We start from the raw sequence: 27,305 nt of genomic DNA, 5'->3' as shown, positions 1-27,305 counted from the left end.
GTTTTTCGAGCCAAAACCTGAAGGTGTGAACATAGCACATGCTAAACGTGTAAGGAGCATGGTTACATAATAGAGATGGGATGGTGTGTGTGGATCCAGCCTCATCCCGCAGCCTGCCTGGATACTGTTTGCAGACTGGTTAATAAGTGAGCGGAGGTCAGTGGTCTTTGCTTTACCTGGTGGGGGCTGCAGGAGGAGGAGGAGGCACAGGGGAAGAAGGAGGAGGGGGGTTTCCTCAAACAAATGCTCTAAGTCACTCTGTAGGATGCTGACAAGGGAGGAGTTCTGCTAAAATAACTTTTTTCCCCCTTCCTTAGTCCACCTCACATACTTCCATCCACTGGGCTGCAGTGGGCTGGCACTTCTCTAGGAAACTGGAGCAGGCTGGTTGCAGTTCACACTTGTAGAGGGGACAGACAGGAGGGCTCTGTTACATATCCTATGGAAAGTTAAAGGGGGAAAAAAAAGCTGAAAAGAATGAATGTGAAGTTGTGCGCTCTCCTCCTGCTCGCCCTCCTGTGTAAGGTGGCAGGATCAGTCAGCTTTCAATACCACCGCTACCTTGAGATGATCCAGGCTCTGAATGACGTCCACAATGCCTGCCCTTATATCACCAGGATCTACAGCATTGGGAAAAGCCACCAGGGGAGGCATCTATATGTCATAGAGTTCAGCGACCACCCTGGCATCCATGAGCTGTGTAAGTAGCGGGGCATTGTGGGGTTCTCGTATTACTTACATTGGTGATTTATAACTTTTTAGATTATACCGAAGGAAACGTAAGTCTATCTACTATCTATCTATCTATCTATCTATCTATCTATCTATCTATCTATCTATCTCCTATCTATCTATCTCCTCTCTATCTATCTCCTATCTATCTATTATCTATCTATCTATCTCCTATCTATCTATCTATCTCCTATCTATGTATCTATCTATCTATCTATCTATCTATCTATCTATCTATCTCCTATCTATCTATCTATCTATCTATCTATCTCCTATCTATCTGGCTATCTATCTATCTCCTATATATCTATCTATCTATCTCCTATCTATCTATCTATCTATCTATCTATCTATCTCCTATCTATCTATCTATCTATCTATCTATCTCCTATCTATCTATCTATCTATCTATCTATCTATCTATCTCTCTATCTATCTCTTATCTATCTATCTATCTATCTATCTATCTGTCTCCTATCTATCTCCTATCTATCTCCTATCTATCTATCTATTATCTATCTATCCATCTACCTATCTATTTGTCTATTACCTATCTACCGATCTATCTATCTCCTATCTATCTATCTATCTATCTATCTATCTATCTATCTATTATCTATCTATCTATCTATCTATTATGTATCTATCTATCTATCGTCTATCTATCTATCTATCTATTATCTATCTATCTATCTATCTATCTATCTATCTATCTCCTATCTATCTATCTATCTATCTATCTATCTATCTATCTATCTATCTATCTCCTATCTATGTATCTATCTATCTATATATCTATCTCCTATCTATCTATCTATCTATCTCCTATCTGGCTATCTATCTATCTCCTATATATCTATCTATCTCCTATCCATCTGTCTCCTATCTATCTATCTATCTATCTATCTATCATCTATCTATCTATCTATCTATCTATCTATCTATCTATCTATTATCTATCTATCTATCTATCTATCTATCTATCTATCTATCTCCTATCTATCTATCTATCTATCTATCTATTATCTATCTATCTATCTATCTATCTATCTCTCTATCTATCTATTATCTATCTATCTATCTATCTTCTATCTATCTATCTATCTATCTCTTTATCTATCTATCTTCTATCTATCTATTATCTATCTATCTATTATCTATCTCCTATCTATCTATCTATCTATCTATCTATCTATCTATCTATCTTCTATCTATCTATCTATCTATCTATTATCTATCTATTATCTATCTATCTATCTATCTTCTATCTATCTATCTATCTATCTATCTATCTATCTATCTCTTTATCTATCTATCTTCTATCTATCTATTATCTATCTATCTATCTATTATCTATCTATCTCCTATCTATTATCTATCTATCTATCTACCTCTCCTTACTTACCTACAGTATGTATTTATCTATCTACTTACCTAATTAATAATTTTCTATCTCATTTGTATTTCGTATCTATCTATCTATCTATCTATCTATCTATCTATCTATCTCCCTATCTATCTATCTATCTATCTATCTCCAATCAACCCATCAATCAATCATCTATTTATCTATGTATTTGTTATCTTTATCTTTTATCTCTCTGTATGTCATCTATCTATTATCTATCTATTATCTATCTTCTATCTATCTATTATCTGTCTATCTATCTCTGTATCTTATGGGACTATTACATATTGGACCAACCTTTGACCCTATATCACTTATAACTCTGACCCCCATCCTTTGCCATCTTGAATGCACTTTAAGGCTATGTTCACACTTAGTAAGAGGCTGGTCGTTCCGTGATCCGGCCGAGTCACGGAACGGGTGGTCTCTGAAAAGATCATGAGAAAAATTATCTTTCGGGCCGCAGACTTCTGATGCGGGCGCATCCATGCGCGCCCGCATCAGAACTCCCCACATCGCACAATAGAGCGAGCAGCTCTGGCCTGACAGAGTTTTCTGGCATGTCAGTTTTCTACGTCGCCGCTAAGGATCCCGGCCGGAGTGTATACTATGTGTATACAACCCAGCCGGGATTCCCTCAGGCTGCAGAACTACACAGGTGCCGCAGGAATCACAGCCATTGTAACACTTAAGTAGTGTGAACATAGCCTAAGGTTACGTTCCCTGGGGATTCCCTCCATTTACCAGCAGGATACATTACTGTCTATGAAGGAAGCATCGGCTGTGGAGTAACAATCTGTACGCCTGTTCTCTATAGTCCATGATAATGTGGAGTGACAGCAGAAGTCACTGAGTTATCACCTACCGCAGGACCTTTACTAATGTTATCAGGATGGGGGGACAGAAGTGTGCTGCGTACTCACGGCTGATTGTGAAGTGTGAATTGTTTGGATTCCTACATGAACAATTACCCCATTTATTAGTGACTATTGTATCCTGGATTGCCAGAGGTGAGGCTTATCTCTTCAGCTGTTTTATTGTGTTTGTGTCATGTGGAGCAGCGGGGGCTACTGTTTAGCACATGCTCCACACACAGCAAAAAGTGGACGCCATTGCTAATATTGTATGTACTAAAAAACAAGCTTCATTGTATATATACATTTGTTTGCTATATATACAATTGGAGGCCACTATGTCCCCCTAGGAAATGGACTACGAGATGGCAGCATTTGTACACGGCCGGGGCCTAGTTGACCATTTTCCTACTTATGGTTGATATGGTGACTAGAAATTGCAGTCATAAAGTCCCCATTTTCTAACCTCTCTTCATTGAGAACACGTACATGCGTGTGTATGGGAGCAGCAGAAGGATTAGCTGTATACTGCTACATGGTCTATTAAAAAAAAATCGTCCCAGTACTTATCAGCTGCTTTATGTCCTACAGGAAGTATTCTTTCCAGCCTGACACATAGCTCTCTTCTGCCATTCTGTCCAGTGTAGTAGCAAATCCCCATAGAAAACCTCTCCTGCTCTGGACAGTTCCTGACATGGACTATTACAAGTCCCTATCATCTCCTACCATAATGGACTTACGCCAGTGTGGGGTATAGTATATAGCATATCATGTTAGCTCCTATACATAAATATAATAAATAATAAATATAAAAATAAATATCCCATCTAAATTCTCTTCCATTCTCTTCTCAGTGGAACCAGAATTTAAGTACATTGCAAACATGCACGGCAATGAGATCCTGGGCCGGGAGCTGCTCATCCAGCTGGCGGAGTTTCTATGTGAGGAATATCGAAACGGCAATCAGAGGATCACCAGCCTAATCCAGAACACAAGGATACACATCATGCCGTCTATGAATCCAGATGGATATGAAGTGGCCGCTGACCAGGTAGAGTTTAGGGCTCTCATCTTTTCATCCACCTTCTCCTTTTATCTTGTGGAGTATTGTGAAACATGAAATTATTCCGCTTGTAAAACTCATCAAAGGATCAGCGGAGGTAAAGCTCTGTCACTCGGCGTAAAATGCGTCTGCACAAGTTCTCATCCATCACAATCAAAGTGTCCTCCAGGTGTTGAGCAGGGATGTCAAGAAATATGTCTCTGTTTGTTTATTTACCCCCCATGGTGATTGAAGAGGCGGCTGCCCCCTGGAGATTGCTTCTGTTCTCCATCCTGTTCCCAGTGGGTCCCACTGTAAAATATCCGCGTCCGTGACACATTTATGGGCAATATCAAAGGAAACAATATGTTTTTGTAAAATGAGAGAAAAGTAGACCAGAACCATCCAAGCAATGGAAGAACGAGATCCATACATGCAACAGTTGGGGAGATCAGGGCAGGGTGTCAGGTGTAGTTAATGAGAGCCGCTAGGATGGTGGTGATGCAGGGTAAGTATAGAGGGCAATGCTCCTTGGGAATAAGTATTCACAATGGTGGAAAACTTTCTCTTTAGGGTCACCTAGGGATGAGCGAAGCGGATTCGTTTGGTTCTTACGCTTGTATCCCTTGGGCTGCCAGCTCTGTGCACATGCAGAAGAAGAGCTTGGGGAGCCTCATTTAAGAGTCTCGGAACACAGGACTAGCCAGATATCCCTCTGGGAAGGACCCAGCCAAGGGGTGGCTCATGTAGGGAAACCATAAAAACCACCATATTAAGTCAATGTAACCGCCCTATAAGTCAATGTAATGACAAGGGAAAAACCAAGGCCAGGTAACCATCCACATACAGCTGTTTCGGGGTGTTGCCCTTCATCAGTGTGGAGGAGGATTCTTGCTAGGTGGGAGCAATGCCTAGTAGAGCCATAAGAGAAACAGAGACTCTTAAATTAGGCTCCACGGGCTCTTCTTTTGCATATTCATGTTTCCCAGGGAGCAATGCACCTAGGACTTCACTGCATTGAGCGCTTTAACTAGCAGCTGGCAGTGTTTTTGTTTGGCTGGTCTCCCTGAGATCAGTGAACTGTTTCTCTTATAGCTCCGTGCACAGGGAGGTTACTGCCCGAGGACTGCCTAGAAAATACCTGGAAAACATGGATACAGCTAGGGAGGATACCACCTGAGGACTTCCTGGAAAATGTCTGAAAAACATGGATACAGCTAGGGGGATACCGCCCGAGGACCGCCTGGAAAATATGGATACAGCTAGGGAGGACTCTGCACAAGGACTGGCTGGAAAATATCTGGAAAACATGGAAACAGCTTTATGAGCAGGAGAGGTTTTCTATGGGGATTTGCTCCTGCTCTGGACAGTTCCTGACATGGACAGAGGTGGCAGCAGAGAGCACTGTGTAAGAGTGGAAAGAATTACTGGGTTAGAGGGTACAATATTTACCTTGTACCTTGAGCTGGCAACCAATGCAACACCACCAGGCATCTGCCCTGGGGCCCTTCCCCTAATCTGATTGCTCTGGGCACTATTTGTGTACTGAATCTATAGACCAAATTTTGCAATCACACAATGTATTTTTTGGCTATGCATAAGACAGATGCATTTTGGCGCCAAAATGACGTCTGCCCCCCCCCCCCAAAAAAAAACGGCCGCAAAACGGGCAAAAAAGACATTTTATGAACATAGTCATAAGACACACTCCAGGAAAGATTAAAAGGGTAGTTCACCAATTTTTCTTTTTAATTAACGGGTGCCAGAAAGTGTCAGGGATTTGTAACTTACTTATATTAAAACTTCTCCTTTTTCCAGAACTTATCAGCTGCCGTATGTCCTGCAGGAAGTGGTGTATTCTTTACAGTGGGAGAGCAGGAGAGGTTTTCTTTGGGGATTTGCTGCTGCTCTGGACAGTTCCTGACATGGACAGAGGTGGCAGCAGAGAGCACTGTGTCAGACTGAAAGAATACACCACTTCCTGCAGGACATACAGCAGTTGGAAGACTTGAGATTTTTTAATAGAAGTAAATTACAGATCTCTGGCACTTGCTGGGACCAGTTGGTTTAAAAGAAAAAAAATGTTGGTGAACAACCCCTTTAATACCTTGTATTGTGTCTGATGCAAGACTTGAAGAGGAGAAAGAGGAGATGCACGACACTGGGATTGGTTCTGTGGCGTCCTCTTCATCCCTTACACTAGACACAATACAATGTATCAGTCATTTCCTGATGGTTCCTTTACTCTTCCTCCAGTCCATGTTCCAGGCACTCACCCTATTCGCCTTATTATAGATTCACTGAGAATAGTGTAAAAAAAGAAGAAAAAAAAGTTTCCATTCTGAACATACAAACAACCAAATCCAACATTTTAGCAGAGAAAGAAACCAGTCTATGTTTATGAATAGCTGCAAAATACCTCAAAACGCGTCGTCTATCATTCCATATACGGTATAATTGTGTGTTAGGATGCACGGCATGAGGAACGGATTAGGACTTCATGTGGAAATTCCATTGGCTGAAGCAGTACTTATGTATTTCCCTGCTACCAGACGCCTCCATCCTGGCTTACTGCTTTCCATGGGAAGAAATACTTAGCCTGCTAGGATTCTGACAGAAATGAGTCCAGCTCTGGATTTTACCATAAAGAGAAATGCAGTAAAAATTCCTGTAATCCAGAAAGTCTGGAAACCTCCTCTTCTACCCAGAATTGTTATATAATGGGAAATCTCATAAACCCAGAGGCTGAAGGCTGTAACAGATTTTATATTTTAGGGTTATCATCATGGCGGTTTTCTAGCTTTAAAATTGTTCAGTTATTTCCTAAAATGATCTGATAATCCAGAATGCTTCTTAATCTGAGCTACCCATCTGTTCATGCTGAGTCACCATCAGTCACGGTTTAGGCTATGTTCCTGCAATGGGACAATTGTGACCCGTCTTTCTGGATGACCGTTATTTTAGTGCCAAAAGGTGGCCGCCTATTGGTCATGAACATTATTTGCAACATTATTAACAATAGACCGCGCTCATTTTCCCGTTGTGGGAACACTCTGAGGGATAGGCGCACAATTTCAAGCGGAATCCGTGTGAAATTAGCCATAGTTTCCGCTACGAATTCTGCCCGTAAAACATGAAGCATTTTCCCATGCTGTTTAATTGTATTTCCGCTATGTTGTTCACATGGCGGAATTTCAGTGCAGAATTTTGCGTTGCTTATCTCCTTTCTGCCTCAAGAATTGACATGTCAATTCTTTGGATGGATTCCGGTAGAAAAATGTTTTCGAAGCCAATGGGGCTTGAATTCCGCTCAAATTCTGCTCCTTTCCTGACGGAGCTGAATAGGCGAGGAATTTCAAGCAGAAAACGTTCCTCTTCAATTACTTGCCTATTCCAAAGTGTGAACACACCCTAAAGCTAGGATGGGGAACCTTCGGCCCTCCAGCTATTGCAAAACTACAATTCCCATCATGCATGATCAGCAAGCTATGTTCACACATTGTAAGACACCGGCCGTTCCGTGATCCGGCCAAGTCAAGGAACGGCCGGTGTCTGAAAAGATTATCTTGGCAGGTTTACTGCCGCTGAATTCAAATGCGAGTGCATCCGTGTGCGTCTGCATCTGAATTCCCCGCTGTTCATAATGAAGCGTGCGGCCAGAGCCGCGCGCTCCATTGTGTGAACTGACATGTCAGTGTCTTGCAGTGCCGCTAGAGATACCAGCCGGAGTGTTTATGTGTATACACTCCGGCCAGGATTCCTTAGCTTAGAAGATACCACTACGTGGTACTTGAGGATCGAAAATAAGTTTTGTTTTAGGCTGGATTCACACTGGATGCATTTGCGTGCTTCCATTTTTCCATTGACATTATAAAACAAGGGATCAAAAGGCATAGTTTTTTTTTCGACTACATTTTTGTGTACGCTAAAAAACACAATGCGTTTTGATCAGTTTTTTCTATAACAGAAGTCAATGGAAAACCAGAATTAAATGGATGGACACAAATGTGTACGTTTTTTTATCCATTTTTTTGCACAAAACAGATGAATAAAACATATTGCAAAAACGCAGTGTGAACCCAGCACCACATGCAAATTTTTTAATTGTTGTTGCTCTTGGAGATTTAATTTTTTTTTTTTAAATGTTGGCATGTTTTTAGGGTGTTTTTATAGATATTACAAACAATACAAGGCTATGGTCACACCTTTTTATGAAGTGTACGTGTTTCATGCCTCAAAATACATCCATCTTACTGGTGCGTTCACACCTACAGGATCTGCAGCTGATTTTCTGCAGCAGATTTCATTTAAATAACTGAACACAGCATCAAATCTGCCGCAGATCTGCTGCAGATCCTGTAGGTGTGAACGCACCCTACATCAGTTTTTTCCCACACTGAGTTACATTGAATTTAATAGGAAAGCACTTTTTGGGCCATAATTATTATGGCTATACAAAGGATGGCTTTCTACCTTTTTTGGACGGCTATTATATGGGCAGAAAAGTTAACTTTTTTATGCATTCTGTGTTTTGTGCACATAATAGAACACTTGAAGATTGCAAGCAGAGAACTGATTTGCATAAAACTCCTGTTAAAACACCAAAAAAGGATGCAAACTAAGCTAAAAAGGCATGAAGAATAATGCAGGAAACATAAAATGTTCTAACAAACAAAAGAAAGTTGCAAAAGTTTTTGTTGCAGGTGTCAATACAGAGGGGGATAATGAAAACAGCCTAGGTGGACCCATTACCTACTCCTTTTTCTACTGTTGTAAAGTTCAAGAAAAAGGGGGCAGCATTTTGAAGGGGCCCAATTTAAAGGGGAACTATCAGCAGGTTGGACGATTCGGTCTCCTAATGGGCATGCCGAGGAGGAAGGTATTTCTCTTATCATCCTTGGCGCAGTTCCTGCATTTAATAGTTGAATTTACACCGTTAGGAGCACTGCCCCACCCCCATTGCACTCATCTGGCCTGCTTTATTGATTATAATTAGCAGGAGGGCTGCTCGGCACAATGGGGGCAGGGCAGTGCTCCTAACGGTGCTCTGGGTTCTGGATTCAGCTACTACATGGAAACGCTCCATACGCATTAGGCAGCTATCAGCATGTTAGATTCGTCTTCGTTTCCCCTTTAAACCCTTACTTGAATTGGAGCATGATATGTTTTTGGAGAAAAAAAAGGCGAAAAGAGGTCACACACAGAAACGCCTCATATACGGACCTAAAAGGAAATCTAATAATGGAGATACTCTTAGTAAATTGGTCTTCTTCTTCTTTGATGCTTAAAGCTTTGAGGCGTTTTCTCTCCTCAGGACTCCATATATAAAGGCATCTCTCATCTCTTCATGTCGCTGCTTCCTGGTCCCTTCCTGTTCTTTTATTGTCTTATGAACAGAGGAATCAGCAGATGTTAAGATATCAGATATCACATGAAATTGTACAGTATATAAGTATACAGTATATAAGTATATAAAGACCCATAAACTCTCCAAAAGAAAAAAAAAAATCTATTGACTTCCTATATATCAAACATCTTCTTCACAGGGCCCAGACTTCAATGGCTACCTCACTGGCAGAAATAACTTCAATGACGTAGACCTGAATCGGAACTTCCCTGATCTTAATATAGCCCTGAACTACAACGAGAGGCATGGAGGGCCGACCGACCACCTAAAACTGCCTGACAACTGGAAGGATCAGGTAAGTTTATGCTTATACACACAAGGAACAAGAGAGCACTTACAGTAAGTTTGGCCGAATCCAAACCTGATCGCTCGGCCGTTGAATCCTGCTGAATGGAAAAGATGGATACAGTTGTAGGTCTCATAAGGCTGTATCCATGTTTTCCAGGCAGCAGAATTTAACTGGTGAGCGATCAGGTTTGAGTCTGGCCAAACTTAGGGTATGTTCACACTGAGTAAAACAGGCGGAATTCTGCCGCGGAATCCTGCCTGTCTCAGTGTCCCATAGCCCGTCTATGGGAGAGCGCGCACTCCCCCATTGCTGCCGCTCTCCGCTCAAAGAACTGTCATGTCACTTCTTTGAGCGGAGAGCGGCGGCTGCAGAGGAGCGCGTGCTCTCCCATAGACGGGCTATAGGACACTGTTTTACTCAGTGTGAACATACCCTTACTGTAAGTTTGCTCATCTCTACTAGGATTTTAACTATAGCCGGTCACAATCACACCTCTTTGGGCCAGAGGACCTCTCTGCTACATAAATATTCAACAGTTATATACAAAATTGGAATAGCCCTTTAATGTGAGGATTATAGGTTTATTAAGATGTTTATAATAGGTCTAGTAGGGGATAGTGTATCTCCTTATGGAGACCACCAGTAAGCATAGGGAGTCTTAGAGGCCACAGTAAAAAAAAAGCCCTCCAACCCGGAGTAATCCTTTAAGCCATGGGTCTCCAAACTGCTCCAGCTCCAGCTGTTGCGAAACCACAATTCCCATCATGCCTGGACTGCTAAAGCTTTGGATTTGGCTGTCCAGGCATGATGGGAAATGTAGTTTTGCAACAGCTGGAGGGCCGCAGTTTGGAGACCCATGCCTTAAGCCATGCTCACATCTGTTTTGGAGGTTTTATTAGAAGCATTCATTACAGATTCCACCAAAAATCCTGGAAATAAAGTACTGCATTTAGCACCACATTGTCTGGCAAATTGCTGGCCACCATGTCTAATAAGTCCTGTCGTTCCTGGCAGTCCTAGGACGGCGTCCAATTACTCCAGACGCCAGGAGATGAATGGCGAGTCCGAACCCGGACATTTTTCCAATGTTCGCTCATTATTAGTGCTGAGCACTGTTTTCATTGTTCTGGTCCTTTATGACTAAGCAGAACAATGGATAACCTGACTAGAGAAGTGAGTGAGGCTTTAAGGTGCATGTTCACCCAGGAAGGGGCACCTGCCACCCCAAGTCAAAGCTTTGGCTGTCCAGGCATGATGAGCGGCAGGTTCCTCAATAAATGCTCGCTGACAGTCATTCTTCTCATACACAAAAACGTTCAGCATGGCCAACGTTCGCATGTTCCCAATAGAAGGGATAAGCCGATGCCAGACATTGCATAACTGTATAAAACACACATGAAACTTTGTGTTGCATTATCCTATACACAGTGTCGGACTGGCTCACCAGAGGACCGGAGAATCTTCCGGTGGGCCCCCAGCTTCAGAACCTGCGCTAACACTGACTGACATGTAGTTTCTCACTGGCTCTTCATGGTGGGCCCCCAGGATCATTTCCTCTGGTGGGCCCCAGATACCCCAGTCCAACACTGCCCATACTTAACAATCTCTGATCACTGTTGTTGTGGAACAAATAACCTAATAAAGTACAAAAAATGGGGTCATTGCTACATGATAGTTGACTGCCATGTGATGGGGGTTGGGGGGGATGTTAAGGGCCACATGTGACAACTGCAATGTTAGAACCAATCACAGCTCATCTTTCATTTCTTATTCTGCTCCTAAAAATTGAAAGCCGCACTGTTAGTTGGATGTTAGTGTCACATGATCTGCCGGCATTTACTCTAGACTAGAGGAGGCTTAAAGGGGTTATCCAGAGCTACAAAAACATGGCCACTTTTTACCTTCTCTTGTCTTCAGATTGGGTGGGGTCTGGAACTCGGTTCCATTGAAGTAAATGGAGCTTAATCGCAAACCGCACCTGAACTGGAGACAAGAGAGGGGGAAAAGTGGCCATGTTTTTGTAGCGTTGAATAACCCCTTTAATGAGATTTCAATGTAGAGTTCATTTCTCTCCCCATAATTAGCGCCACCCAATAGGGTTAAGCTATAATACCAGACACGGCCAATGTTTCTGAGAAGAAGACAGATCCATTTGCCAAACTCATAAACCCCTGTAACATTCCGGAAGGCTTTGTTTCAGTAGATTATTCAGAATCTTCCTCCCTTTTTCACTATACATAAAAAATAATAATAATAATAATAAGGCAGCGGTACCAATATAAGAGTATTATCTGTCACTATCAGCAGATACATGATTCATTCACGTGTCGTCTGCCAACTCTCTGAAGTCTCTCTAGTTATCTGCCTTCATTGCTAATAAATCAGTCCATTTACATGCCGCCTGCCAATTCACCAGTCATTATCTATACAGTGTAATGAGAGGGATTTGGCGGAATGATGTTATTTACCATAAAAAAAAATCAGGGATGAAACGGAAAATATTTTATCAAGTAATAAGGCTTTAAATAGCTGTGGGTCAAACGGTCAGGAGACGGCTATATCCTGGTATACATGTACACTCAGCTGGCATATCCATAAGCCGTGTCTCAGAACGGGTGTATACTGCTCCTTTCCAGCAAGTATAGGTCGGTACTATGTGTGTTATATACTGTGACACTTAGGGCTGTAGTATGCAACTCCCACCACTTGGTGTCACTGTTTCCCAGAACACAGCTGCAGGTATTTTTGATTGATGGCCTATCAAAAAGTTCTCTTTGTAAGCTGACTGAGATACAATCCCTGTTTAGGGTACCTCATACAAAGCCCTCACTACCAACCTATCGCAGGCCTTAGATTCTGTCACAAAGTGTGTTTTCCCCAATCCTAGAGTTCCCTGGAGAGATAGGAGGTTAAAGTAGGTTTCAGTTTTGGTCAGTTAGTTACCAGCTACTAGTCTGAGGAGAGAGAGAGTAGTGAGGTTCCAGTGAGTGAGAAAGTTATTATACAAAAAAGTTCCAGAAAGAGCCATGTCTGGCTAGAAAAACCTTAGTGAGGTGAAAGAGGCCATGAATATCGTATGCACACAGAGGGGCTATAGGCTAGCTTACCCGAATTTGGGGCCTGTGTTCCTGATTGTGTGTCACTCTGTGCCACAAGATAACAGAGGCGGACATTCATCCCTGTGAACGCAAGTACTGTTTATAGCCACTCCCAAGGTGGTCGAAGCCCTCTCTAGTTCAGAACCTTTGGGTCTGGATAAGTCCACCTTCCCTCGAGTAGCTGCACTACACAAAAGCTAAAGTCAAGTCCTTTCTAAAAACACCTGACAGCGACCAGCTGCAACTTAATCACTTATCCAAATACACCCAAAGCCACCCTGTCCAAGGGATCTCAGTCAGCACAAATGTTCTCTACTTTACCGCTTACACTTGTATTCAAAGAGGCTGCATAACCTGTATTACACTTCAAAGGTATTTTAGTAAAGACTTTGACTATTTCACCTGCACTAAAAGAAATTTGGCAGTATGAAATCCCCTTAGTAAACCTCTACTGTTCTGAGCAGTTCCTGTCACAGACAGAGGTCGCAGCAATGAGCACTGTGTCAGACTAAAATAAATACACCACTTCCTGCAGGACATACAGCAGCTGGTAAGTACTGAAAGACTTGAGATTTTTAAATAGAAGTAATTTACAAATCTATAACTTTCTGGTACCAGTTGATTTTTGTTTTTTAAAAAATTCCGCCGGAGTACCCCTTTAAGGAAGATTAAGTGGCCAAGCTGCAGCTGATTCCAAACTATAACTCCTAGTGTACGCTTACAGAGCATGCTGGGAGTTTTATTTTTCTAAATAGCTGAAGAGATGCAGACTGTAGACCACTGATCTAGGGAATGTAGACTAGACCGACATTTATTTGAACTTTAGTTCCTCTATTATAAGCTCCATCTTTGTAATGTGAGAATGCCGGGGAGATGTCTCCAGGTCATAGCGTTACTTGTTTCCTATGTATCTCTAGAGATTTCATTTATATTTCTCCCTGTTAAAATTAAAAGTTTTAAAAAGATCTGTATATTTTATATAAACATATATATATATATATATATATATATATATATATATATATATATATATATATATATATCTCATAGACTCCCTCCTCAGGTTTATTAATTGACATACTTTTTTTTCCCCCAGGTGGAACCCGAGACGTTAGCCCTGATCCTATGGATGGAACAATACAATTTTGTCCTTTCGGCCAACCTTCATGGAGGAGCCGTTGTAGCAAACTATCCGTTCGATAAAGTCAAAGACTATCGGAACCGAGGTTACCGGCGCATGGCGAGCTATACGGCTACCCCTGACGACAAGCTGTTTAAATCGGTAATTGATTCCATGCTGCTCGTCCCATCTGGATGACATAAGGCTCAGCTCATATCCTACCATGTTATAGAAGCATATGCAATTCCCTCTGTATAGCAATGAGGGCCGCAGTTACCTAATATTAAGTACTTCAGCCTGGACTTCCTCATCCTGCCATATCCGATACTTCTGGTCTTTATAGTCCAAAGTTTTATTCACTATTAAATCATAAACTGTATAAACTTATGAAAGGGTTTGTCCCCTCTTTATTAGTAAGGTATGCCCCCTTAGGTTATATATCATAGAGGAGGCGTCCGGCCCTCAGTGTGCCATTACCCAGTCATAAGCCTTATTCATTTCAAGTGACTCCTATTGAATGCTGGGGTTTCCAAAAGCCAGATGCCTACAGTTCTTACAATTGTCTTGTTGGGACAACTTCCTTAAAGGGGTACTCCGGCAAAAAAAATTTAAATCAACTGGTGCCAGAAAGTTATACAGATTTGTAATTAAGTTCTATTTAAATAATCTCTACTCTTTAAGTACTTATCGGCTGCTGTATGTCCTGCAGGAAGTGGTGTATTCTTTCCAGTCTGACACTGTGCTCTCTGCTGCCATCTCTGTCCATGTCAGGAACTGTCCAGAGCAGTAGCAAATCCCCATAGAAAATCTTTGGACAGAGATGGCAGCAGAGAGCACTGTGTCAGACTGTAAAGAGTACACCACTTTCTGCAGCGCATGCAGCAGCTGGTAGGTACTGAAAGACTTGAGATTTTTAAATAGAAGTAAATTAAAAATCTATATAACTTTCTGATACCAGCTTATTTGAAAGAACCAAAAATGCTGCAGTACCCCGGTTATAACTAGGGATGGTCCGAACCTTAACGCTCGGCATCAGATTCCCGCTGTCTGCCCGCTCTGTGCAGCGGGTGGATACAGCGGGAGGACCGCCTGGAAAACTGTCTATATCCCAGTTTTCCAGGCGATCCTCCCACTGTATCCACCCTCTCCACGGAGCGGGCAGACAGCGGGAATCATTGCCGAGAGTTCGGGTTCGTACGAACCCGAACCGAACTCGGTTCGGACCATCCCTAGTTATAACTCCATCATAGTGTCTATTAGATGAGAGCACAACCCTAGCATGATTTAGTCTGTCCCAACCTGGAAGTCTTGGCATTTGATTACTGGTGGCTGAAGAAGTTGGTTGCAGCCCTAGAGAGTGAATGGCTGTATCCATGTTTTCCAGGACTCTCTAAGGCTTAATCCAACTTCTTCAGCCACTGGTAACGAATGCAGTTAGTATACAGATAGAGTTGTCCTCCGCTGAACCTCGTATTCCCTGTTGTAGTTGACATCAGAACCTCAGCCCACCAAAAAGTCCAATATTCCTAGCTATAAACTCCACTTCTAGTAAAGATTAAAGGGGTTATCTAGTGCTACAAAAACACGGTTTAGGTGTGGTTTGCAATTAAGCTCCATTTACTTCAATGGATCTGAGTTTCAAACCCCACCCAATCTGGAGACAAGAGTGGGGCCAGAAGTGGCCATGTTTTTGTAGCACTGGATAACTCCTTTAAATTTTTTTTATCTATAAAAAAAACTCATGGTCAGCACAGGTGTCAGTGCACACACGTACTTTATTCTCTGTGACCACAGACTCAAAATACATTTAATAGCCCCAAAGCGATTGTGAATAGACTCAGGGAAGGTTATGCAACAAAAATGTCCTCCTGGCCACAAGATCTACAAGAGAAGCAGCTCTGAGGCCGCATTATACTTACTGAGCTAAATATAACAGTCTGGCTGACTCCCTCATACCCTCACACTATGGAGAACTTAGATGATGGCAGCAATTGTGCCATGGTCACTGTTCCTGGTATATACTGATGCTGAGGTCAAGTTTTCTGACCGTATATAGATGCCTCTTGTGAAGTGGTGGAGATATGCTTTCCTGACATGTGTGATGGATACAGACATTTCCATTTGATATTCAGAGGATCTTACCCCCTTGTATAGTCATCAATGACTCTGCACACATACAGTATAGGACACTGGTTATTTCTCAGCTCGGTGTCTCTGGACATGTGGTGGACTCTTGTAGACATGTGGTGGTTGTAGTGGTCGGAGCACCTAGACACATCCTGAGCTATGGTTGATTTTTTTGGTTTCTTGTATAGTAGTTGAGGTCTCCAGACGTATGTAGTCCATTGGTTGTTTCCTTTTGGCCATGTGGTTGATCTTTGGACGCTTGTTTGCTGGTTATGGGTATGTTCACAACAAGTATTTTTGCTCAGTATTGTGGTCCTCATATTGCAACCAAAACCAGGAGTGGATTGAAAACACAGAAAGGCTATGTTCATACACTGTTTAAATTTAGTGGATGGCCGCCATTTAATGGCAAAAAAAATGGTGTTATTTTAAAACATCGGCCGTTGTTATGAAATAACAGCTATTATTTGTCATAAAATGACGGCCATCCATTAAACTTCAACAGTGTGTGAACATAGCCTTTCTGTGTTTTCAATCCACTCCTGGTGTGAACCCAGCCTTAGGCCATGTTCCCACTCTGTAAGAGTGGTGGTTGCTCCTGATGGGCACATGTTGTATGGTGGTTGATCCTGATGGGCACATGTTGTATGGTGGTTGATCCTGATGGGAACATGTTGTATGGTGGTTGATCCTGATGGGAACATGTTGTATGGTGGTTGATCCTGATGGGAACATGTTGTATGGTGGTTGATCCTGATGGGAACATGTTGTATGGTGGTTGATCTTGATGGGCACATGTTGTATGGTGGTTGATCCTGATGGGAACATGTTGTATGGTGGTTGATCTTGATGGGCACATGTTGTATAGTGGATGATCCTGATGAGCACATGTTGTATAGTGGATGATCCTGATGGGCACATGTTGTATGGTGATTGATCCTTGATGGAAACGTGTTGTATTATGGATGATCCTGATGGGAACATGTTGTATGGTGGTTGATCCTTGATGGGAACGTGTTGTATTATGGATGATCCTGATGGGCACATGTTGTATGGTGATTGATCCTTGATGGGAACGTGTTGTATTATGGATGATCCTGATGGACATATGGTGTATGGTGATAAACCCATCTTGCTATACAGTAATTAGCTCTACACTAGTTAATGATTTCATTGTATACTATATAGACATTCATCTTTCTAATATTTTGCCCTGATAAAACTCCGACTCGTCAGCATTACTATCATTATTACATCATAGAACTGCTTACCTTTATCCACTCAAGGGCTATGAATGATTTAAAATATGTTACATTTGATGAGTTGATGTTGGACTTATTTTGGCCATCTCTCTACAGCTTGCAATGGCGTATTCCTATGCCCACGGCTGGATGCACCATGGCTGGAACTGTGGAGACTACTTCCCTCATGGAATCACTAATGGAGCTTCTTGGTATTCCCTTTCTAAAGGTAAAAACTAAATATCTAAACTGCTATCCCATATATAAGTCACAATTGTTGATTTGATGGATTTAAAGTGCCCCTGTGATGTTACATATGAAAAGCTTTGATCTGCTATAGACTTAGTTGGGTAAAGTATGTGGATTAGTGCTTCTCTGAAACAACATTCAAAGAAGGTTGGCACTAATGTCCCAAAGTGTCAGGTACCGTTCAGGAGGTGCTCGCTCACAGAAACAGCATCTTTATATGAATATATCAATATAGCAAAAGTAGAAGAGCCGCACTCACCATCTGAAGTGTTCTGATGCTTTTATTATTCCAACATATAAAAAGGACTTATGCAGTGTTGACATAAACAGGGCAAACACCAAGCAGGATAAGGTAACAGCCTGTTTCGCACTATTGCGCTTCAACGGACCTCCTACATTCCTCTTGTCATCATGTTTTAAATACCCAGCCGGTAACTGATGGCGTCCTGAACATGTGATACATCATTTCACTAATTAAATACACAAAACATATAATAAAACATACAGAGATAGTATCAAAATGTAAAAACAGTAACTGGGGACCCATACCTCATTCATAAAAGGAAGCTCCGGTGTATTCTATCATTCAACACCCCTCCCCCTGGACCTTGACATGTACCTGTCATTATAACTTTTACAATTTAAATCAACAGTAGATGTGAAATAAAGCATGTTTGCAATATATATTCATTATTTTTCTGTTGTTATCATGCTGTAAATCAAAGGTATACTTACTTGTATCCAGGTCCAGTCTCCTGAAGGCAGAGTACAGAGAGCTCAATCTATCCATCAATCACAAGACTACCTTCTCTCTGTGAGCACTCAGATGGTCTGGGATACACTGGACTTCCTGTTTTCTGACTGTTTCCTGTTCTTTGAGAAAAAAAAGAGTCAGAAAACAGGAAGTACCATGTTCTCTATGATAACCAAGAAAAAAATAAAATAATGAATGTAAATTGCAAACTTGCTTTATATCACATCTATTTTTGGTTTCGATTTTTAAAGTTACATAATATCCATTTAGTTTCTGCTTTAAGCAGTCTAAGATGTCTATCCTGCCCTTTCACATTCTGCACCCTTTCTATGCCAGCAAACTTTACAGATGTTATATATTGTTACAGATTGTTATATATGTTCGATGAACCTGGGTGCTCCTGATTCTGTGAAAATGCTCTCTGCATATCTATAGGGCCCTTTTTCTTTTGCCCACGTAGAATTGTCCATATGGTCAAAACATAGTATATACCACATAGCTTGTTTTGCAACAAAGTCTTTACCATGTATCTCAACTCCAGTAAGGACCAACTCCGCGCCTTTACAGCGGTGTTTACACCGTTTTACAGCTGCCACAACTATGATTTCCTTTTAACTTGTTTCTCAACCACATTTTTTTCTCTCTTTCTTTGGAATTGAACCTGCTGTGTACTAGAATTTATCTTACATTAGTACTACGTCTGAATGTTACCAAAGGTTTATTTTTTACCCAGGTACCTAATGCAGCGTCATTTTCTATCAGATACCAATATCTGGAAACTCTTCTCTGAATTTGCGTAATTCAGACTAGTCTCTGGATAGCCTGGATGTAGCAGGTGGAGATTAAAGAGGGCTATCCAGTGCTACAAAAACATGGGCACCTTTGCGCCACTCTTGTCTCCAGATTGGGTGGGGTTTGAAACTCAGTTCCATTGATGTAAATGGAGCTTAATTGCAAACCACACCTGACCTGGAGACAAGAGTGGTACAAAAGTGGCCATGTTTTTGTAGCACTGGATAACCCCTTTAAGCTCCTGCACCTGCTCCATACATGACTCCAGGGAACTGTTGATGCGCCGCAATCTCACAAATAAAGTTGACTATGAGATAAATAAGATTTTTGAAAGAAAAGGAAAATCTAATAATCAAAAGCAAAGGAAGTTGAGAAATCGAGTAAGTGGCGACCACTGGACCACTGATTCAGACTCCAGTTTATCGACTCGGCAGCTGGACAGGAACCTATTACAGCAGCAATGACACCTTCAGCTGTATCCTCTGCTCGTGGCACACAACTGCTTTCAGGCCGAAAACAAAAAAGACATTGGCTGGGAGAAAGAAGGGAAAAAGGAAGGCATGGGGGCACTAGGAACTGTACAGTTTAGAGCGGGAAATACAAGTAAATATCGTTACTCTGACGGACTTGATACTAGATACCTGTTTTGTTAAAGGGCTTGATTTTTTGTCGTCCTTAACCCTTTGACCTTACAGAATTTGAAGCAGATCTGTTCAAGGCAGTGCAAAACAAAAAGATGCATATAGATACGTATAGATACATAGGAGAACGGGATCAGGAGCACATCGAACATATAAAACATAGTACATAGGGGAGATATCTCATCTGTAAAGTTTACTGGCATAGAAAGGGTGCAGGATGTGAAAGTGTATGATAGACATCGTATGCTGCTTAAAGCAGAAACGAAATGCATATTACGTACTGAAGCTGAAGGTCCAGGGGATTGAATTTTATGAATAAGGTATGGGTCCCCAATTTGTTTTTAAATTTTGATACTATCTCTATGTTTTATGGTATGTTTTGTGTATTCAATCAGTGAAATGATGTATCACATGTTCAGAACAGCATCAGTTACCTGCTGGGTATTTAAAACGTGATGACGTGAAGAATGTAGGAGGTCCGCTGAAGCGCAATAGCGCGAAACAGGCTGTTTTCTTTACCTGCTTGGCGTCTGCCCTGTTTATGTCCACACTGCATTAGTCCTTTCTGTATGTTGAAATAACAAAAGCATCAGAACTGATTGGGTGGAGAGTGCAGCTCTCTTCTACTTTTCCTATATTGACTTAGTGCTTCTCTCCCGGGCTTCCAGTGATCTCCTTTTTGGTTTATGAGACAACCTCCTTTATAGGTTTATGGATCTTGTCTGGTGCAGCAAGATGGAGATCGTATGGCCAAGGAGAGAAGTGCTCAGCCACATGCTTTTCCCAACTCTACATTGAGATCAAAACTTTTGACACGTTTCTAATGGAACACATTAAAAAGGACCTATAGCCAATCCAAATAGAAAAGATTTTTACTATCATCAAATAGCACACTTAAAGCCCTATTACACAAAGCGATTATCAGCCCCATTCGGCCGATTATCAGCCGTTATGGCCAATAATCGCTAGGTGTTATAGCTCCTGTTAAAAGCACAATGTCAACTGATCCTTGTCTTTCAATATGCTGTAAAATTTTAGAACGAAAACGATGGTCTGCAGGCCATCGCTCTATGTAGATTGTTTGGGAAGCCCCTTCCCCCGCCCCCCCTCCTATTACACGCTCACTGTCGGCGCGTGTAATGACACAGGCAGTGATCGGGGAACAAGGAGCAAGCGAGCACTGATCTGACAGGTCGGCGCTCGCTTGCTCCTCAGCATCGGCCTATGTAATAGGGCCTTTACACAACTTTTTACTGTATTTAACCCCCCTATTAAAATTAAGGCCACACCCATCTGACTATTAACTTAATTGTCAGACAAAATCTTTATACTTTAGATGCAATTGAACAGCTGCAGTTTCCTTTAAAAAAAAATCTAAGCTAAAACCTTTTGACAAATACTTAAAGGGGTTGTAAAGAATTAGGAAAACATGGCTGCTGTCTTCCAGTGCTACATCTGTCCATGGATTGTATCTGATAGTTCCATCATTGAAGTGAATACAGCTGAACTACATTAACACATAACCTGTTAGCAGCTGTTTTTGGAAGCAATCAGTCACGTTTTTCTAATCGTGTAAATCCCTTTAAGGAGATGTCAACAGCTTTTAGTATATAAAAAGGAAACAAAGGAAACCACAACTGTTCCAGCGTCTCTAAAGTGTCGAAAGATCCATTTTTGTAATTAGTATTTTTGTTGAGTTTCCTAGAATCTTCATAGTGAAAACACATGAAGCTCGGCTGTTCGAGGTCATTGAAGGCTAAACCGAGCAAATGCTTAAAAAAGGCTAATGAGATTATATCTAGGGGTGTAAATGATTGCTGCCACATAAATACTTGGGCTGGAGACACCACTGTGCTCATAACACACAACATTCCAAGTCCTGCATTCATTTTCCGGCTAAAATTGGCACAAAGAACATCTTTGTTTTATTAGGAGCCGTGCTGTATGCAGTGCTTATTTTTATACTTGTAAGGTGAAGGGTCTTTGGCGACGATAAGCAGGCGATAGTGAAATTCCATTTACTGACGTAGAAACAAGCACAAGTGCAGCATTTAGAGCGTCAATAGGAAATGTTGGACAATAGTCCCCAAATCCATCCCCAACTGTGAAGGACTGTCATTAGCAGTGTCGGATTCGGGTATCTGGGGCCCGCTAGAGAAAATGATCCTGGGGGCCCACCAATGAAGAACCAGTGAGAAACAACATGCAAGTCAGTGTTTGTGCAGGTTCTAAAGCTGGGGGCCCACAGGAGGATTCTCCGGTCCTCTGGTAGGCCAGTCCGAAACTGGTCATCAGTGTGTACAGTATATATTCTGGTCTCATAGGTATTCACTGATACTATGTAGTTCATCATCACCAAGATAGAAGGTCTGGATATGACCTACAGAGGCTTGATATATTTCAGCACAAGCCAGAGGTTATTCTTGTGATTATACAGACCTTGGGAACAGTCCATCACAGCTCAGGATGTTTGTAAGACTCGCAGCCAAGAGAAGGTCTCTAGTCTGAGGCATCCTTTTTTTCCTTTTTTTATTCATCTGTTTTTGGGTAACGCAATTTTCCAGGTAAGACTCACTTCTGACTTTCGATAAAAGATTTCCACTCAAAAAGCTAGGCGATCTCAGTAGAACATCATCTGCAGGGCTTGGTCGCTATCCCCCAGTGAGGCACTCTTTTTTTTTTAAAGGGAATCTGTCACTAAGTTTATTCCGCTTTAAATGAGGGCAGTATAAACTAGTGATATAAATGGTGAACGGATCGGTGTATTACTTCCATCATTTGGTTCAACCTTTCTCCTAATATGCAGGAGAATAGGATTCTTGCCACACCCCTCCCCCCGCCCTCCAGCTGCTGATTGACAGTTGACTGCCTATACACAATATGGATAGATAACTGCCAATCAGCAGCTGGTGGGTGGAGTTTTCTGCTTCTTATGAATATCCAGGACTACTGGGCTCATGCACATAATGGAGAGGACTACTTATTGTCCATGTTATTCAGGAGGATATCTCTAAATCAGCTGCACAGAACAATGTAAGTGATACATCATTCTGTTCAGCTTCACTGTAACTACTTTATGTTACCCTTAAATAAGGCTGCATAGACCTGCTCTTCTCCAGTCTTCTGTGGTCCATCTTATCCCTGACTCTCCTGATTGGTGCTTGGTGGTATAGACCAGGATGCCCCTTGGACTTCATAGAGTTTGCACCTTCTTCTCCACCATCAGCATCTATACTTTTTTCATCTTTAGGCCTTTGGGCTCCTTTTTGGGTGAAGGAGCAATACATCTACATTCATTTATTCACTTGCACTTAATGCTCGGGCGAGCCATCCAGCACTGATGGATTCCTGTTGGTCCATAGTATGAACTCTGATCCTAGGAGAATGTCATCAAACTTGTTATGCTACAGCCAATGCTTATAACATGAGTGTACTGCATTTTCGGGGTTATTTTCTCTTTTTTCAGTATCTTCTTTCCCTCTCTCTTGTCTAACTTGAACCTGGGTTAGGACCACTTTCAAGCCTTTTTTAGCTTTTCATCTTTGGCTCACTATCGGCAGACAAGGTACACAGATCAACAGGTCTTTTTACCTATCCGACTTCAGCTCCCCCAGCTTCCATCATCCCTGGAGATTTCCAATTCAGGTTAAATGTAAACTGCCCCCACCCCAATCTATTGTTAGACATATAAGGCATCAGATTAGTTTTTTTTTTTGCCAGCCACTTATCCTCTTGACCCTATTGATATAAACAGTAGCGTACGTACCATGTAGGCAGACCATGAAACTGCTATGGATCCCGTGTGGCAGGGGAGCCCGGGCCCCCTGGCAAAGCGTGGTCTGCCTCCATGGTGGCTCAAAGCACCCACATCCACCACCTCTGGCAGGGCTCCCTGCCAGTTTCTCTTGTGGCAGGAGGCAGCATTGCATCTCCAGCCACAAGAGGCCCCCCGCACATACAATGTTGTGGGACTGCGCATGTGAGTATGAGGGAGCCTGTATAGGATTCATGGGGCCCCGTACAGTTTCTTGCTATGGGGCCCTATGAATCTTGGCTACGCCCCTGGATATAAATATACAGGACAAGCTGATCTATTTATAGTAGTGTGGCTGGATAGCTGTTGGCTGACGTAGCATTTGGCATAGAGTTATCTTATGTCCATAGCCAACTATAGGGGCTGCCAGGCCCTCCCTAATGTCATAAAAATCACTAGAAAGGATGAATTTTTCCAACAAGAGTAGATTGTGCTGAGGTAAGTGTGACAAGCGGTGCCGCTGGACTGCTGAATAGTGATGGAATTTTTGTTCTTGTTTTTTTCCTGATTTTTACTATGTTTTTTAATGTACTGCACAGGTATGCAAGACTTTAATTACCTCTTTAAGAATTGCTTTGAAATTACACTGGAGCTGAGCTGCAACAAGTTTCCACGTGAGGAAGAGCTGGAAAGGGAATGGTTTGGTAACAGGGAGGCTCTGATCACCTTCATAGAACAGGTAAAAAAAAAAAAAATTCCCTAGAACTGTTCCTTTAAGAGAATACTAAACCACAGTATGAATGCAAACATTTAGTCTAGGAATGGAAAGTGAATCTGCTCCATCCATCAGCCTCCATCATGCATAGTGAGTCTGCTTCCAAAACATTATATATTATTAAAGGGGTTATCCAGTGCTACAAAAACATGGCCACTTTCCCCCTACTCTTGTCTCCAGATTGAGTGGGGTTTGAAACTCAGTTCCATTGAAGTAAATGGAGCTTAATTGCAAACCACACCCGAACTGAGAAAAGAGAGGGGGAAAAGTGGCCATGTTTTTGTAGAGCTGGATAACCCCTTTAAGACTTCATTATTAATGCTGCTATCTGCAGTTGGGGCATGTTATGTGTCTGTATCCACCACCTATACCCCATAAAAGGGTTAATCCAAGATCCAAGAAAAAACACAGCTGCTTTCTTGCAAAAACAACGCCACCCCTGTCTTCAGGTTGTGTGTGGTATTACAGTGGTATTTCAGCCCCATAAACAAAACTACACCAAACTGAGGAAAAGAGGGGTGCTGTTTTTGCAAGAAAGTGGCTGTGTTTTGAGTCTTGATAACACCTTTGAGGCTGAAAACACACACACACAAAATCAGAAGTGGATTCAAATGGGATGAAAAATATTAAAGGAGGACTTGTACTTCGCTTTCCTGTTGGATACTCTTCTGGTTTTGGCACAAAAACTGCAGTGGAAGTTTTCCAAAAAGATGTTCTGTGTGTGTTTCCATCCTGACATGGGTAACGCCATTATTCCAAATCAGACAGTGGCATGCTCTATTGGTCTCCATTAGAACCATTGCTCCTAGAGCAGAATATCTCCAAGGCTATGTTCACACAACCCCTCTTTTTGGCCCGTTTTCTTTGGACAGCCATTATTCTGGCATCGAAATGCGTCCGTTTTACGCAAATTACGAGCATTACTTGCATAAAACGTTTTGGAACCAAAATTACGTCTGTCCCAAAAAAATGGCTGCAAAACAGCCAAAGAACGACGTTGTATGAACATAGCCCAAACATGGAGCTTTATGAAGTCTGTATTACTAAACATGAAGGCCGTATGGGCACGTGCCCTAAAGATTACAAGAAATACAGAGATTGATGGAAGTAACGGCATAAATGAGCTACTTCCACGAGCAGAACTTAAGGATATACCTATAAAACAAAACTGGAGTAACCTGGGAGAGGGAAAAGAAAGAGGAAGAAGAGAACACTAAGGCTACACATCATGGCCCCTTCTTGCCTCAGGCCACAGTAACTGCGTACACTACTCATATTGTTGGGCGTCCAACTTGCCAGTTAATATGATGTTGCCCAGCAAACATAGAACAGACCGCGCTCAGAGATACATTTTGTTTTATAGACCCCCAAACTCCACAGCGCTTACTGGTAGTAGTCATATAGTGGAGGAATAATTGTCTCTGTGTTCTTTTTGGCCGAGCAGGAATTGGGGCATTTATAAACACAGAGCGCTTTGTGCCGGGCTGGCCGACGCGTTTGTATGTCTTAGTTAAGAGCATATAATTAAATGTGACACTTTGATAAGAAAATCACTTACTGGGCTCCTCCAAAAGCGCGATTGTAAAGACGCGGCGTCCCCCGCAAGTCCCCAGTAAAGTCCTCTCAAACTACTGTATCAGGAATTCATCCTCCTCGGGACGCATATCTTCATCCAGTAAGATGTAAAAGGAATGTCTGATATCTACTGCTTTAGTTGCATGTGAATTTAAGAAATTATGTATTTCTGAGGAGGCCAAAGTAGCCATATTGGAGGCACAAAAATCCTCCTGTATTGTCAGTGCTAAGATCACCTGCCTAATATTGTATAGATCCCCTTATGCTGCCAATACAGCTTCGACCTAAGCCAGGGTTCCACAAGATCTAAGAAGGATTCCTGTTGTATCTGTCACCAGGAAATTGGCACCTGATCCTTAAAGTCCTGTAATTTGTTATAGGTGGCCTCAGTGCTTCATCTGCCATGAGGCAAGATGAGCATCTTGCCTCAAGCAGCAGACCTTCATGTCACTGCCCTAACATTTTAGTTAAAGCGAATGTACCAGTTATGGTAGTGAACTTTTTTTTCGCTATCTGGTCTTTGGTGGCTTGGTCCATCTTTTAAATTGCCACCCTGCGATCAGCGTCAGTTTCTTCGTGTGCATCGATCCTGCACTGGAGGCACGCCTAGCGCCCGCAGTGTAATGATATCCCCTCTGTGATGTGGCCAGATAGGATTCTAATTGAGGCGCGTCAAGGGGATATCATTACCCTGGGGGCGCCGGGTCTGCCTCCAGTGCAAAGAGCAGCCAGTGCACATGAAGAAACTGGCGCCGATCGCAGGAACTAGATGGCATTTCGAAAAATGGACTGTGCCACTAGGATCCCCTCACTGGCCCCGACCAGGTAGTGAATAAAAAATAATTTCACTACCTGAACTGCTATATTCGCTTTAAAGTGTGCCCATTGTAGATGGCGTTTATGGTGGCACTCTGACTGTTTTGCAGCTACCCCGCCCCATATACAGCTATGTGTTCTCACACCTTTCTATCCTAGCCAGCAGTAGTCTTTTTAGCGGTTTGTGCTACAGTATCTCTTCTATAGGATCAGAGCAGACAGGATAACCTTTTCCACACTTGCATCAGTGAGCATTAGACATCCATGGCTTTATGACTAATATCCTTCTTTGGACCACTTTTTGTAGGTATGAGCACACCTAAGATCACACAGTTCCTAACCCTGGCCCATGTTCCTAATGCCCATCGCTAGCCACCAAATATAATAAAAACCGGCCAGCACTCCAATACCACTATTCACACTATGCAGTCTGTGGCTAAAATACAGACAAAAACAGGAAAGTGCAACAGCAGCTGCATTAACACTTGCAGGTTGATGTGCTATTCCTCTGAAACTGCCTTGGGTCTCAATGTCATGTATTGCGCGCCTCCATTCTCCGACGCTCTAAGAATTGACATGTCAATTCTTTGAGCTGAGAGCAGAGGCGCGCAATACATGACATTGAGACACC

The 27,305-nt window shown here is 42.1% G+C and overlaps 1 protein-coding gene across 1 annotated transcript in view; it reads left to right on the top strand.

Moving 5' to 3' along the window:
- The first annotated feature begins 304 nt into the window (after positions 1–304).
- The window catches only part of CPN1 (carboxypeptidase N subunit 1), a 30,407-nt gene continuing 3,406 nt past the window's right edge, over positions 305–27,305 (top strand). The window contains exons 1-6 of the mRNA XM_069980016.1: positions 305–700; positions 3,849–4,045; positions 9,583–9,738; positions 13,927–14,112; positions 17,436–17,547; positions 24,108–24,247. Coding sequence (XP_069836117.1) covers positions 478–700; positions 3,849–4,045; positions 9,583–9,738; positions 13,927–14,112; positions 17,436–17,547; positions 24,108–24,247 — 1,014 coding nt within the window. The 5' untranslated portion in view covers positions 305–477. The remainder of the gene's footprint in view (positions 701–3,848; positions 4,046–9,582; positions 9,739–13,926; positions 14,113–17,435; positions 17,548–24,107; positions 24,248–27,305) is intronic.

The sequence above is a fragment of the Dendropsophus ebraccatus genome, chromosome 8 (assembly GCF_027789765.1).
Source record: "Dendropsophus ebraccatus isolate aDenEbr1 chromosome 8, aDenEbr1.pat, whole genome shotgun sequence".
NCBI lineage: Eukaryota > Metazoa > Chordata > Amphibia > Anura > Hylidae > Dendropsophus > Dendropsophus ebraccatus.
The sequence above is the reverse complement of the archived record's forward strand: the minus strand, read 5'-3'. Positions and strand labels throughout refer to the sequence as shown.